General features: G+C 39.8%; 1 protein-coding gene across 1 annotated transcript in view; it reads left to right on the forward strand.

The window, feature by feature from the left end:
* The window catches only part of otogl (otogelin-like), a 117,066-nt gene that overhangs the window by 195 nt on the left and 104,178 nt on the right, over positions 1–12,693 (forward strand). The window contains exons 2-4 of the mRNA XM_052030706.1: positions 1,899–1,966; positions 6,219–6,279; positions 12,484–12,582. Coding sequence (XP_051886666.1) covers positions 1,899–1,966; positions 6,219–6,279; positions 12,484–12,582 — 228 coding nt within the window. The remainder of the gene's footprint in view (positions 1–1,898; positions 1,967–6,218; positions 6,280–12,483; positions 12,583–12,693) is intronic.

Here is a 12,693-nt window from a genome sequence, read left to right on the forward strand (position 1 = left end):
TGTGATTGAAAGTCTGTGGTGCAGACCAGTGGTGCAGACCACAGGAATGACCTCACTGGAAGGTAGGTAAGCTGCTAAAATGGGATATTCAATATCCGCCTTTAAGCTGTGATGTTGAATGTAAGAACATGAAGGTTATGGTACAACTTTTTAAAACATTGTTTCGGCTATAGCTGAAGAACTGTGTGCAGTTCTGTTTGTCACACCACAGGAAGGATCTGATTGGAGAGGGTGCAGTTGGCATTTCCCAGAATGTTGTCTGGGATGGAGTGCTTCAACTATAAGAGAGACTGGATAGACTGGGGTTGTTTTCCTTGGAGTGTAGAAGGTTGGGGGAAGATCTGATTGAGGTATATAAAATTATGAGGGGCATTGAAAGGGTGGATAGTGAGAAATTTTTCAATTTAACAGAGCTGTCTATAACCAAAAGCCATAGGTTTATTGTAGGGGATAGGAGATTTAGAGATGACTTGAAGAAGAATCTTTTTTATTCTGAGGTGTGGTTAAAATGTGGAACATGCTGCCTGAGGCAGAGGGCAGGGGGTGAGTGTGGAGGCAGGTACTCTCACAATATTTAAGAAGTATTTGGATGAGCATTTGAAACCCCATTGTATTCAAGCTATGGGGCAAGAGCTGGAAAATGGGATTAGCATATATAGATACTTGCAGGCTAGCACAGACACGATGGGCCAAATAATCTGTTTTGTGTTGTATGACTCTATAACTCTATGAACATGCTTCAAAAGGCTTAGGAGAACCTCCTTGCTCTTTCATTGTATTCGTAAAGTGAAACAAACCATTTTTTTTGGCAACCTTGTTAACCAGTCTTGCCATTCCCAAGGATCAGTGTACACACACTCTAAAGTCCCCCCGATCCTATTAAATTTTTGCCACCAAAGGGCATGTACAGGGACTCCAGGAAAGAACAGTGGGTATGATTCATTGGTTAACTTCAGAGACAGTGCTAGACCAGTGGAATCTTGTTTTCTACATCAATCAATGACTCCACAAAATCAAATGATCCAACGTGTTAAATAAGTACAGGACATTTATGCTATAACAATGTAATGTATTATTCCTCCAAGAAAACGTACTGTCTAAAGTAGCACAGTTTAATTGCTACTCAGTCCCCTCTTGATTGATTCCATTAATTATTGCTACTTGCGTGCTATTAACACATTTTAGGAACTTTCCAATAATAAAATGCTGCTCGGATAAAACTGAGAAACGTGCCTCTGTTCCAGAATTTACCATATCACCCCTCCCAACCCAAATCAAAAGTACACGGAGTGATGCTACAAAATGTATTTTGGCCATACTTGGCGATTTGCTTTTGCAATTAGTTGTTCAGGATGGTGAAAATGTCACATGGCGAGCTCTATTCTCCCCGATTAGACAAGGCCATAGAAGCTCACACCATCGGCCCAAAAGTGCTGCAGTATCCGTAGGTTTCCGATATTAGAACTGCTCCATCGGGGTAATTTGCTCTCTGTTCACGTACAAGAGTTTGGGAATTTTGAACTCACTATCTCGATATAAGAATACAGAGGGAATAATGTCAACCACGAGTCCCCAATAAATCATTTCGCGCATTACTTTGGTTTACATCTGCTGTGACCAAGCAAGTTTTTTTTTTGTACAGCTTGCGTAATGTAGTAAACCAAAGGAATTGAGTTGAGTTACAGCAAATCCAGAAGGTCACTCTGCCGGCTGCCTCCGGGAACAAACCTACTTTGTTCCATCCTGCTAATGAACCTTCAGGCTAGCGGAACGTCGCCACACGGAGTTGAGCATTTAATTGTAACTGATACCTTGCCTTTTTTTTTGGGTAAACAAGAAAAACGTAACATTTTGTAAACCAATTGGTCTAACATGACATTGTAATTCCGTTTGATTAGAACGAATCTTTCCTCGTTCACAGCGGAGATCTATTGAGATGAACATTGCTCGGAAACTTAAATTAATGGTACCGTGGAGTGTGTTGGTGTTTTACTCACTTTTTCAGTTATTTCAAGGTAAGTGCGTGTGCTACAAGATCTTGGAAAGCCAGCCATTTTTTTTAAATCTAGAAGAATTGCTTTATTTAACAGGAAGATGCGTTAGAGCAGTTATTGATATAGAAGTGTGAAGGAAATGAATTTAATTATTTGGAAGCTAAGTTACGACGTATTTTTTATTTCATTTTCTGTTTGCTTGCTTTTATTAAATGCCAATCACAAAGCATTTGATTTAATTTGAAAGTATATAAGCGATGTTAATGGACATTTAGAGATATCTTCAAGGTCACGGTCACTTTTGTGGCGCAGAGGAAAATAATGACCTGTGAAGCAAATGCGCCTACTTGCAATATACGTCTGAAAACTTGTAAATATCAGACATTATATCAACAACTAATGGTGGCATTGCAGTGCAAAGCTTTTCCTATGTAAAACTGTTATGTTCTAGGTCTATTTAAAATAAAACTCTTGTGCCTTGGTGAAGGTTTAGTGCCTAAGATTTTGTAGTTCAACAGATATTGAACCTGATATACTTTACACGCCCAGAAGGGACTTAACCAAGTATTTCGTATCGTTTTAACAGGATCTCATTGTGAAACCTCAGTTCGTGGGCAAAACCAATCAAGAAGGCAAGTAACAAAGCTGTTAACTTTAATTTTAAGAGAAGTTGAAGTAGAATCAAAAAGCGGAATGTGATATTGTTCAATTCTAACACTCTGTTTGCCAAGTCGAGTATCATGTATTTTTGGAGAAGAATTTGACGTATTGATGCTATTCTTTTCTCACAGGAGCAGATTTGATGCAGTTCTCCAGAAACGGAATCTCCTAGCGGTAGAGGTATGCTAAAATGTAATAGAAAGTGAACTCTAAAACAATTCTGCCGATACAATGAACTCTTTGTGTTGCATGCAGCAATAAAAGCTTTAAAAGATGAAGTTTCAGTACTTCTGCTTAGTGCAGACCTTTTTAATAATGTTTAGTTACTAGTTTTCTGCAATTTTGGAAATACCATCTGAAATCATATATCATCTCCATTTGATAAAATGCCAGCTTTAAAGCTAATTTATAAACTGATATAAGTTACAGTACATTAATTGACCCAAAGGGTTTGATGATTGTAAGAGGAGAATTAAAGGTTCTGTGAAAAAAAGGGCATGGGGTATGGAAAGTTCAAAATGAAGATAAACATCAATGAAAATAAAAATGAAGTTGCCCTTATTGTACTAATTCTTAGAACTTAATTTTTTAATTGCAACACATTGCAAATATAAATATTACTGATTTAGATAATTGTCAGAATGATTTTGTCACATTGAACATGAAAATGTTTAATTGTTTTACAGAAATCAAACTCTACAGGATGCCTTCCATTGCTGGCACTTTTAAGCAATTTATTGATTTCATCTAAATGTCTCATATGTATTTGAAAACAATGTGAAGAAACAGAAAAATGTCTGTCTTGGGTATGATATGATAGAATATCAGGGATGAAATAGTGGAATGAAACATTTATGTGACAGACATAAACAGTACATGTGGCATCAGAAGTTATGGTAAATTTGAATGGGATGATATAGTGTACCAATAAGAAAGTGGCAGGTGCAATCAGTACAAATGGAGTTAATCTACAATGTTAATGATATGACTGTTATGAATAAGAAATTTAAGTTACTTTCGCTCTGAGTGCCATGCCAGCGCTAAATTAATAGTGCAGAACCTAGCCTTTGAAAGATTGCATTCAGCAGGTTACTTAAGTATGAAGTTGATGTTGTGATATGTTAGTTTCAGTATATCCACTGGACTGAGCACAATAGCTTCAAACTGTTGCACACAGTAACATCATATATCATGCAATGCATACAATTATATACCCACACATGGCCCTCAGGGTAATAGATTCGTGCCAGGAGCTTTGATTGTTTGCGGCTAGCAATAGTCCTGGCCCAAAAACCTTGTTGTGCACCATCAACTGCCTACTTTAATCTCTACATTATCAGTGTCCCTGCCTCAGCCCATCGGCTGCTGAAACATTCTACAGACCTGACTATTCCAGTGCTCTCGCAGATGGCCTGACATCTTCCATAGTCTATAAACTTGAGTTCATTTAAAAATCAGTAGCCCATATCCAAACCAATTTGAGATACCATTCACCCATCATATGTGCACTTTTTGACCTACAATAGCAACCATTCCCCTAAAATCATAGTTTTAAGCATTCATTTTCCTATTCAAAATCCTCCATGGCTTTACCCCTCCCTTGCTCTGTAACTTCCTATAGCAGTAAAATCGTCTGAGTATTTTGCATTCTGCAGTTCCAGCGTCCTATGCATCTTTCCATCATTTGATCCACCATTTGCAGTGAGAAACTCTGGAATTCCTTTCCCCAGCACCCCTCCTCCCTACTGCCCCCAAAATTTCTGTTACTGCCTCCGTCTCTCTATGATATTCCTCAGAATGAAGCTTTTAATGACTTAAGTCTTCTTTGGCTTGCAATTAATTATGTTGTCTGCATTTGACATGTGAAGCATCTTGGAATAATAAAGGCCCCATATAAATGTAAATTGTTCTTGAAGTACAGTAGCATACACAGAAGAAGTCAATTGTTCAAGGGATTTTGACTCATGCCTTCCCAGTATTATTTTCCGAATAGGTTGTCTTTTCCTTTGATTTGACCTTCAGGTGATGTGTGCTATTCTTACCTAAGACCAGATATATCAACATTTCCTGCCCCATGCCATCTGGATTATATCTAGCATAGGCTTTTCACCTGTCAGAAGGAGTGAAGGAATGAGGTGAACTTGTATCTCTAAGATTGTGACCTTCTGGCTCTGAAAGGTGTGCAAACAGACAGTACCTGTGAATATAGAAGGGAACTCTTCTTGCTTTGCACACCTACAATTATCAGAAGACAGAAAAGATTTTTTTTCAACCATGGATCTGTTTGCTGTTTATACAACTGTGTAAGGGAATAATAATTGCTTTAGGATCAAGAGGCAAGAAAATAGACCTGGCCATAATTGGTACATTTGACTATTTCAACTTTTAGTTGATATATTTTGTTTCAGAACATTTCAGTATGTTACTCAGGTCATTCATATTGATTGCCATCTGAATTCTAATCTTATTTTAGAGGGCTATTAGAAGTGTCTGAGTCTATTACTCTGCTTGTGTTAGTTAATCTTCTGGTTTCCCCATATTTTTCTCTTTGTTCCTCTCAACCTTGGGCAGCAAATCTTGTTTTTGCAAGTTTGTCAGTTGTGGCTTACGAAGCAGATCTGACATGTATTATAGGGAAGGCAGCTCTGAGTGTTCAATATTGCACTACAGCTGGTGCCTTGTCTACACTCTGAGCATTTTGAAGAATAGGAGGGAGACAAAACTAGGTGGAAGGAGAAACAAATGATGTTGGCTCATAGCCCTTTTTGTTCAAGCATCCTTCAAATACAGTTAGAGGAGCTGGTTGTAACTTGGCTCTTCTTGCAATGGGTCTGAAATTGAATGAGAGAAATCTGAAAGAAAATATTTTTTTCTTCTTTCAACTGTTGAGGCATGAGGTCCCAAGGTTTATATAGATGTTGTTAAAAATGTGTGAAGGATGTCAGAAAGAAAACTGAAAATTCTGTAATTACCCAACAGTCTGAATGAGAAAAAAAGAGTCCATGATATGGGATGTAAAGTTGTTTCGTACAAGTAATTGTACCTGAATTGTTAATCTGTCTTAATTCCTTCATGTTCTGATCTACTACTGATCTGGCTTAGATTTTCATTTTATATTTAGTTTTCCTGCAATGACAATATTATTATTTGAATAATATTTGATTTGGCCATCAGAGGCAGCACATTGGAGGTGACTTCTTCTAAGCTGCTACAGCAAATTTACTAATGGAGCTCTCCAGTATATATGGTTTTACAACTTCAGAACATTTTAGTACAAACAAAATCCATCTTCCTTCATCAGGAGCTTTTATTTTAACTTGGTTATTGTACCAATTGGAATAAACTGTTTATATTTAATAAACGCTGAGCAATGTTGGATTTAAAATATGTAACTGCCAAAAGTCAAACATTTTGCACATCTGTTTAAACATTTGGAAATGTAGGCCTTTCATAATGAGTTGAACCAGGTTATATTGTTAGGTGAAAGTCATTGCTCCAGAAGTTACACAGTGAAAATTGCTTCTATTAATCTTCAATTGACAACATGTTTTATATCCTTTACAGGATTACAGTGCATCTGTTGTGCAACAGACGAGTTTAACCTACAATTCCACATACTCTGAAGGTATGACAGAAAGCAGTAATTGTTTTCCTGTTGTTTCTCACCTGTTGGCACACTGATTGATGATTTGCAACAGGAAGTGATAATTTTAACCATTATTGTTAACTCATAATGAATGCAAACCTAACATAGGGTTGTCATGTTCTTTCGTCTTCAAGTACTGACATATTTGTACAGTTCTTTATTGATTGAGGCAAGTTATCACCCAAGTAGTTTTTTTCAAAAATATTGATAATGTCAGTCCAAGACCTAACACTTTTAAATGTGACTGATCCAAGGTTAACATTCAAAACACTAGTGATGCCAATTAGTTAGGAAGTTTGTGGGCAGCAGCCATAGCTGACTGACTTGCTGAAACCCATTGAGTTAATCAGATACCTGCAAGTTTAATTGTTCAGCGGTGAAGAGGTAACACTTCATTTTGCTTCCAAGCGTTGTCATTTTTTAATATAATCTGCATCAAATATAATTCTGTTTATATGATCAAATGTGCATGCAAAAGGCATGAATTCAGTTTGAGATTTACCGATGTTTTATATGAACATGTGAATTAGGAACAGGAGTAAGCCACATGATTGCTCAAACCTGCTTCGCCATTGGAATGTATCTAATTTGTGTATTCTGAAAGATCTCCTCAAATGTCTGCAGGTACATCTTGACTAAATGATCCATTAACCTAAACTGCCAGTTCACTTTAGCTAGCTCTGTTTTCATGCCTTCATAATTATTCTTCTTTAAAAATTAAATACTTGTTCTGAACCTATTCTTCCCTACCTCAAGCCAAAGGAAAATTTAGTCCTGCCATATGATTATCGTTAGGAAGCCTGAATCATTCCTACAAGTGACTTGTCTTTAATATTTCTCATTTCCCCCCAAACCACTTCTAGATCCTAGTTTCTTGAATTTAGGTTACCTCTCTCTAACACAGGTAAGACCATAATTAACAAAGCCAATCTTCCATGTTTACTGAACTTCCTGCCCTTCCTTAATGTCATATACCCTACAATATTCAGGTCCCAATCTATGTCATTTTGTAGCATTGTCTTTGTAAAGCCATCAGATTAAACTTACTCTTTTCTATTTGCACTGTTAGTTCATCTCTTATGTTTTGAATTCTGTGCCTTCGGTTACAGAACCTTTTAGTTTTGCCCTTTTATTATTTTTTTAACATCCAGCCTTGTATCCTGATTTACTCTTAAATATGAACTCACTATCCCTTCTTATCACTGTTTCTTTATCATTTGCAATATCAATACCTTAACCTTTAGCCTTGCCTCCACTTTTTGATTTACCACTACTCTACAACTTTGATTTATTATCCCCACTATTTAGTCTAAAATCCTCTCCACTTCTATAGTGAGCTATAAAGCTCACTAGAACTCTGGTACCAGAATGGTTTAGCTGTAGATTGTCTCAATGGAATAGCTCCCACTGATTAGCATGTACCATGATGACTGGATCCTCCCTACCTCCCACTGAAAGTTCCTTTAATCCAGAGGAGATATCCCAAATCTTAGAACAAGGCATGCAATACAGCCTTCTAGACTTTTGCTCTATGTTGCAGGAAACAGTATCAAGTCCTTCACTATACCGTCCCCTACTATGAGTCCAAATGAAGGGTCTCGACCTTTTGAACAGGTATACCCCTTTGGATACTGTTGAGGGGATGTTCTTTCAGGGGCTAGCAGCAGTAGTCAAGTCTCTAGCACTGTGACTGTCTCAGAGGGAAAGGGTGCAGTCAGACAGGGCAATAGTGATGAGAGACTCGATACCAAGGGGGACAGATAGGAGATTCTGTGGCTGCAGAAGAGACACCAGGGTGATGTGTTCCCTCCTGGGTACCAGGGTCAGGATGTCTCTGAGCAGCTGCAGAAAATTCTAGAGCAGGAGGGCGAACAGCCAGAGGTCGTTGTACATGTTGGTACAAACAACATAGGTTGAAAAAGTGATGAGGTCCTGCAGAATGAGTATAGGGAGTTAGGTAAGAAGCAGGACCTCGAGGGTAGTGATCTCTGGATTAGTCCCAGTGCCATGTGCTAGTGAGGTCAGAAACAGAAAGATATGCCAGATGAATTCATGGCTGAGGAGCTGGTGCTCCAAGAACCTGAAACCTAGGTTTTCGGAGCATTGGGATCTCTTCTGAGGTAGAGGCAACCTGTACAACAGGGATGGGTTGCACTTGAACCAGAGAGGAACCAATATCCTTGCAGGGAAATTTGCTAATGTTACATGGGAAGGTGTAAATAGATTGGCGGTGGTGGGGGGGGGGGGGGGGGGGGGGAGGGCTGTGGGATTCTGAGCAGGAGAAAGTCATGGGATAAAGCAGCAGCCAGAGAACAGCAAATTCAGTAATCAGGGTAGCCAGGGGCACAGTAAAGGGAGGGAATGGAATATTCAGTTAAACTGCATTTATTTCAATGCACAAGGATTAACAGGTAAGGGGGAACAACTCAGAGCATGGATTGGCTCTGAAGACTGGGATGTTATAGCCATAACAGGACCATGGCTGAGAGAAGGGCAAGACTGGCAGCTCAATGTTCCACGATACAGATGCTTCAGGCGTACAGAGGTACAGGTAAGCAAGGAGGGGATATTGCTTTTTTGATAACAGCAGAACCTAGAGATGACATTCTTGGAGGAGTGTCCAGTGAGGCCACATGGGCAGGACTTAGGAAGAAGAAGGGGAGGGTCACTCTAGTGGGGCTGTGTTATAGACCCTCAAATAGTCAGCAGGAACTTGAGGAGCAAGTGTGTAGAGAAATTGTTCATAGTTGTAAGAATAATAGGGTTGTATTAGTGGGAGATTTTAATTTCCCCGGTATTGACTGGCCCACCCAGAATGTTAAGGGCATGGATCGGGTGGAATCTGTGAAATACTTCCACGAAAGTTTCTTGATTCAATATATAGAACTCCCTACTCAGGAAGGTGCAATACTGGACCTCCTCTTGGGGAACAGGTCAAGGCAAATAACTGAAGTGGTAGTCAGTGAGTACTTTGGCTCTAGTGACCATAATTCGATTAGTTTTAAGATAGTGATAGGAAAGGATAGGACAAAGTTAGGGTCCTAAACTGGAGCAGGGCTAATTTTGGGGGAAATGAGGCAGGAACTAGCAGAGGTTGATTGGGTGAGTCTGTCTGAAGGGAAGGGAACAAATGGCAAGTGGGAGGCTTTTAAGAGTGAGATATCAAGAGTGCAGGAGCAGCATGTTCCTTTAGGGAACCTTGGCTGATGAGAAATATTGAGGTTCTCGTCAAGAGAAAAAAAGGAAGCATCCATGGGGTTGGGGTCGAGTGAATCCCTTGATGACTATAAAAAGATTAAGAATATTCTTAAGAGGGAAATCGGGGCAAAGAGAGGGTATGAGATGGATCTTAACAGGTAAGGTTAGGGAAAATCCCAAGAGGTTCTATAGCTATATTAAGAGTAAAAGGGTGGCTAGGGAGAGAATAGGTCCTCCTAGAGATCAGCAGGGCTGCCTATGTCTCAAGCCGCAGGAGATGGGTGGGTGGTAACAGTCTTTTTCCCAGAGTAAGGAAGTCCAAAACAAGGGGCATAGGTTTAGAGTGAGGGGAAAAGATTTAAAAAGGAACTGAGGGGCAAGTTTTCCACACAGAGGGTGGTGAGTACAATGAATGAGCTGCTGTAGGAAGCAGTTGAGGCAGGTACAATAGTATCATTTAAGAGGCACTTGGATAGATACATGGAGGGGTGGAGCTTGGAGGGATATGGGCCAAATGCAGGCAATTGGGACTAGCTGGGAGGGCATTGTGGTCTGCATGGACTCGTTGGGCTGAAGGGCCTGTATCCACGTTGTATTGCTCTGTGACCCTATGGCTCTATGACCTGAAATGCTGACTGTCCATTTCCCTCCAGAGATGGTGCCTGACGCACTGAGTTTCTCCAGCAGATTGTTTGTTGCTCCAGATTCCAGCATCTGCAGTCTCTTGTGTCAACTCTGCATTTTTGTTTGCCCCCCCTCCCCTGAATGGCTTCATGCACCATGGCATCATGGTCAGTTAGAACCTTACATCCCTCATTCTCATCCAAACAGGCTGACAGAACCTCAAACACTCCAGACAGTTACAAGTCTTGAGGCTTCGGCACTCCTGCCCTCTAGTTCCCCTTACCTGCCTCAGTTACAGTCACATTCCCCTCTCCATGACCACTGAGCAAATCATAAGAAAATAGAACATAGAAAATTAGAGCACAGTACAGGTCATTTGGCCTACAATGTTGTGCCGACATTTTATCCTTCTCTAAGATCTATCTTCCCTCCCACACAGACTCCCATTTCTCTATCATTCATGTGTCTGTCTAAGCGTCTCTTAAATGTCCCTAATGTATCTGCCCCCACAACCTCTGCAGTCAGTGTGTTCCACGCACCCACCTCTCTGTGTAAAAAAAAACTTACCCCTGACATCTCCCCTTATACCTTCCTCCAATCACCTTAAAATTATGTCCCCTCGTGTTAGCCATTGCCACCCTGGAAAAAAGTTTGACTGTCCACTCGATCTATGCCTCATCACCTTGTACACCTCTATCAAGTCACCTCTCATCCTCCTTCCCTCCAAAGAGAAAAGCCCTAGCTCACTCAACCTATCCTCATAAGACCCTATATTTTTGAGGTGTAAAGCATCCATGTAACCTTACCCTTTCCTGATGTGTTGCAGTTCTGACGCTTGGCCTCCAGTTCAAATATTGAGCCAAAACTCCTCGAGCTGCAAACAAGGCAGATATACTTGCTCTGGATCACACTGGCATACAGGAGCTCCCACATGATGCAGCCATGACAAGGAAATAGACCCAAAGGGACTTGTCAGAAATTAAATTATTCCACTGGCCTAGAGAAAACACTGAGTAACTAAAAATACTATTGTTACACTGTTTGGCCTCCTATCATCCAGCATTAGTTTCCTTCAGAACACACACAAAAAAAATCCCAAACCTGCTTGTTGTAAAGTACCTGCAGAGGAAGTCCAGTTTAGAGTCATAGAGCACTACAGCACAGAAACAGGCCCTTCGGCCCACCTACTCCATGCCAGCCTGGTTTTCTGCCTAGTCCCATCTACCTGCACCCGGACCATAGCTGTTCATACCTCTCTCATTCATGAACCTATCCAAACTTCTCTTAAATGTTACAATTGAACCCGCATCCACCACTTCCGCTAGCAGCTCATTCCACACTCTCACCACCCTCTGAGTGAAGTAGCTCCTCCCCCCAGGTTCCCACTTTGATGGTGCAGCTGCCTTGGTGGAACCAATTACATGACTCCAACATTATGTACTCTTGGATATTTGGAAGAAACTAAATGTGTTGAATAAGAAATAGCAGTTATATTGCTGATGTACAAGTTGCACATATGAAAGAAAATAATGTCAAACAAATTATTTTTCATGTTATAAATCTTTTTCAATTTGGGTGTTCTGAATCTACGAAACAATATTATGATAGAGACATAGAATCATTGAAACAAATAGCACAGAAGAAGGCTGTTCAATCCCTTATGTACATGTTAGACAGAAATAGATCTCTTAGTTCTTCACCTTCTGAGTCTGGCATTTATTTAATTATATATGTATTAAATAGGTTGAATATAATTCATGGAGTTGCAGTTATTCTCATGCCTTGCAAAGATCTGGTTAAACCACACCTGAATATCTATGGGCAGTTCTGAGCACCACACTTTAGGATTGTGAATATATTCTCTTTGGAGGGAGTAGGTGTGCTAGAATCTGAAGGTTAAATTATGAAGGGGGATTGTGCAAATTAGGTTTATATTCCCTGGAATTTAGACGATTATATTTTGATTTGTTTGATGTTTTCAAGGTATTAAAAGGAGTTGATGGAGTGGGCAATGAGAGACTATTTCTGCCAGTTGAGGATTCTAAATCTCAGGGTATCATTTTAGAAAGAGTGGCAAATCCTTTAGGAGTGAAATAGAAACAATGAATGTTGGAAACACTAAACTGGTCGAGCAGCATCTGTGGAGGAGAAACTGAGCCATTGTCTCAAGTTTAATGGGATGAAAGATCATTGACCTGAAACCTTACTCGGTTTCTCCTTACATAGTTGCTTTCTGATTTGCCGAACACTTTAAGCACTTTCTAGAAACAATTTAGAAGTAACTTGGGATGTTGCTATTTATCTTAATTTTATGGTATTCTTGACCATTTCTGCAAAATGAACAATTCTTTGGACTTCCAGGTGTTTGTTCACGTGATTGTCTCAATGGTGGCTTTTGCAGTGGGGATGATACATGTGACTGCAGTGAGCGCCAGGCTAATGGAAGTCGTTGTCAGACAGGTCAGTGCAGAGTATGTTTTGGAGAAATGTCAGAACTTTTACAATTCCCTGAAACAAAAGAAAGGCACCTTTAACTATCTTTTTCTTCTAAATTCAGAAAAATTAATTTAT

Source organism: Pristis pectinata, chromosome 15, assembly GCF_009764475.1.
Source record: "Pristis pectinata isolate sPriPec2 chromosome 15, sPriPec2.1.pri, whole genome shotgun sequence".
NCBI lineage: Eukaryota > Metazoa > Chordata > Chondrichthyes > Rhinopristiformes > Pristidae > Pristis > Pristis pectinata.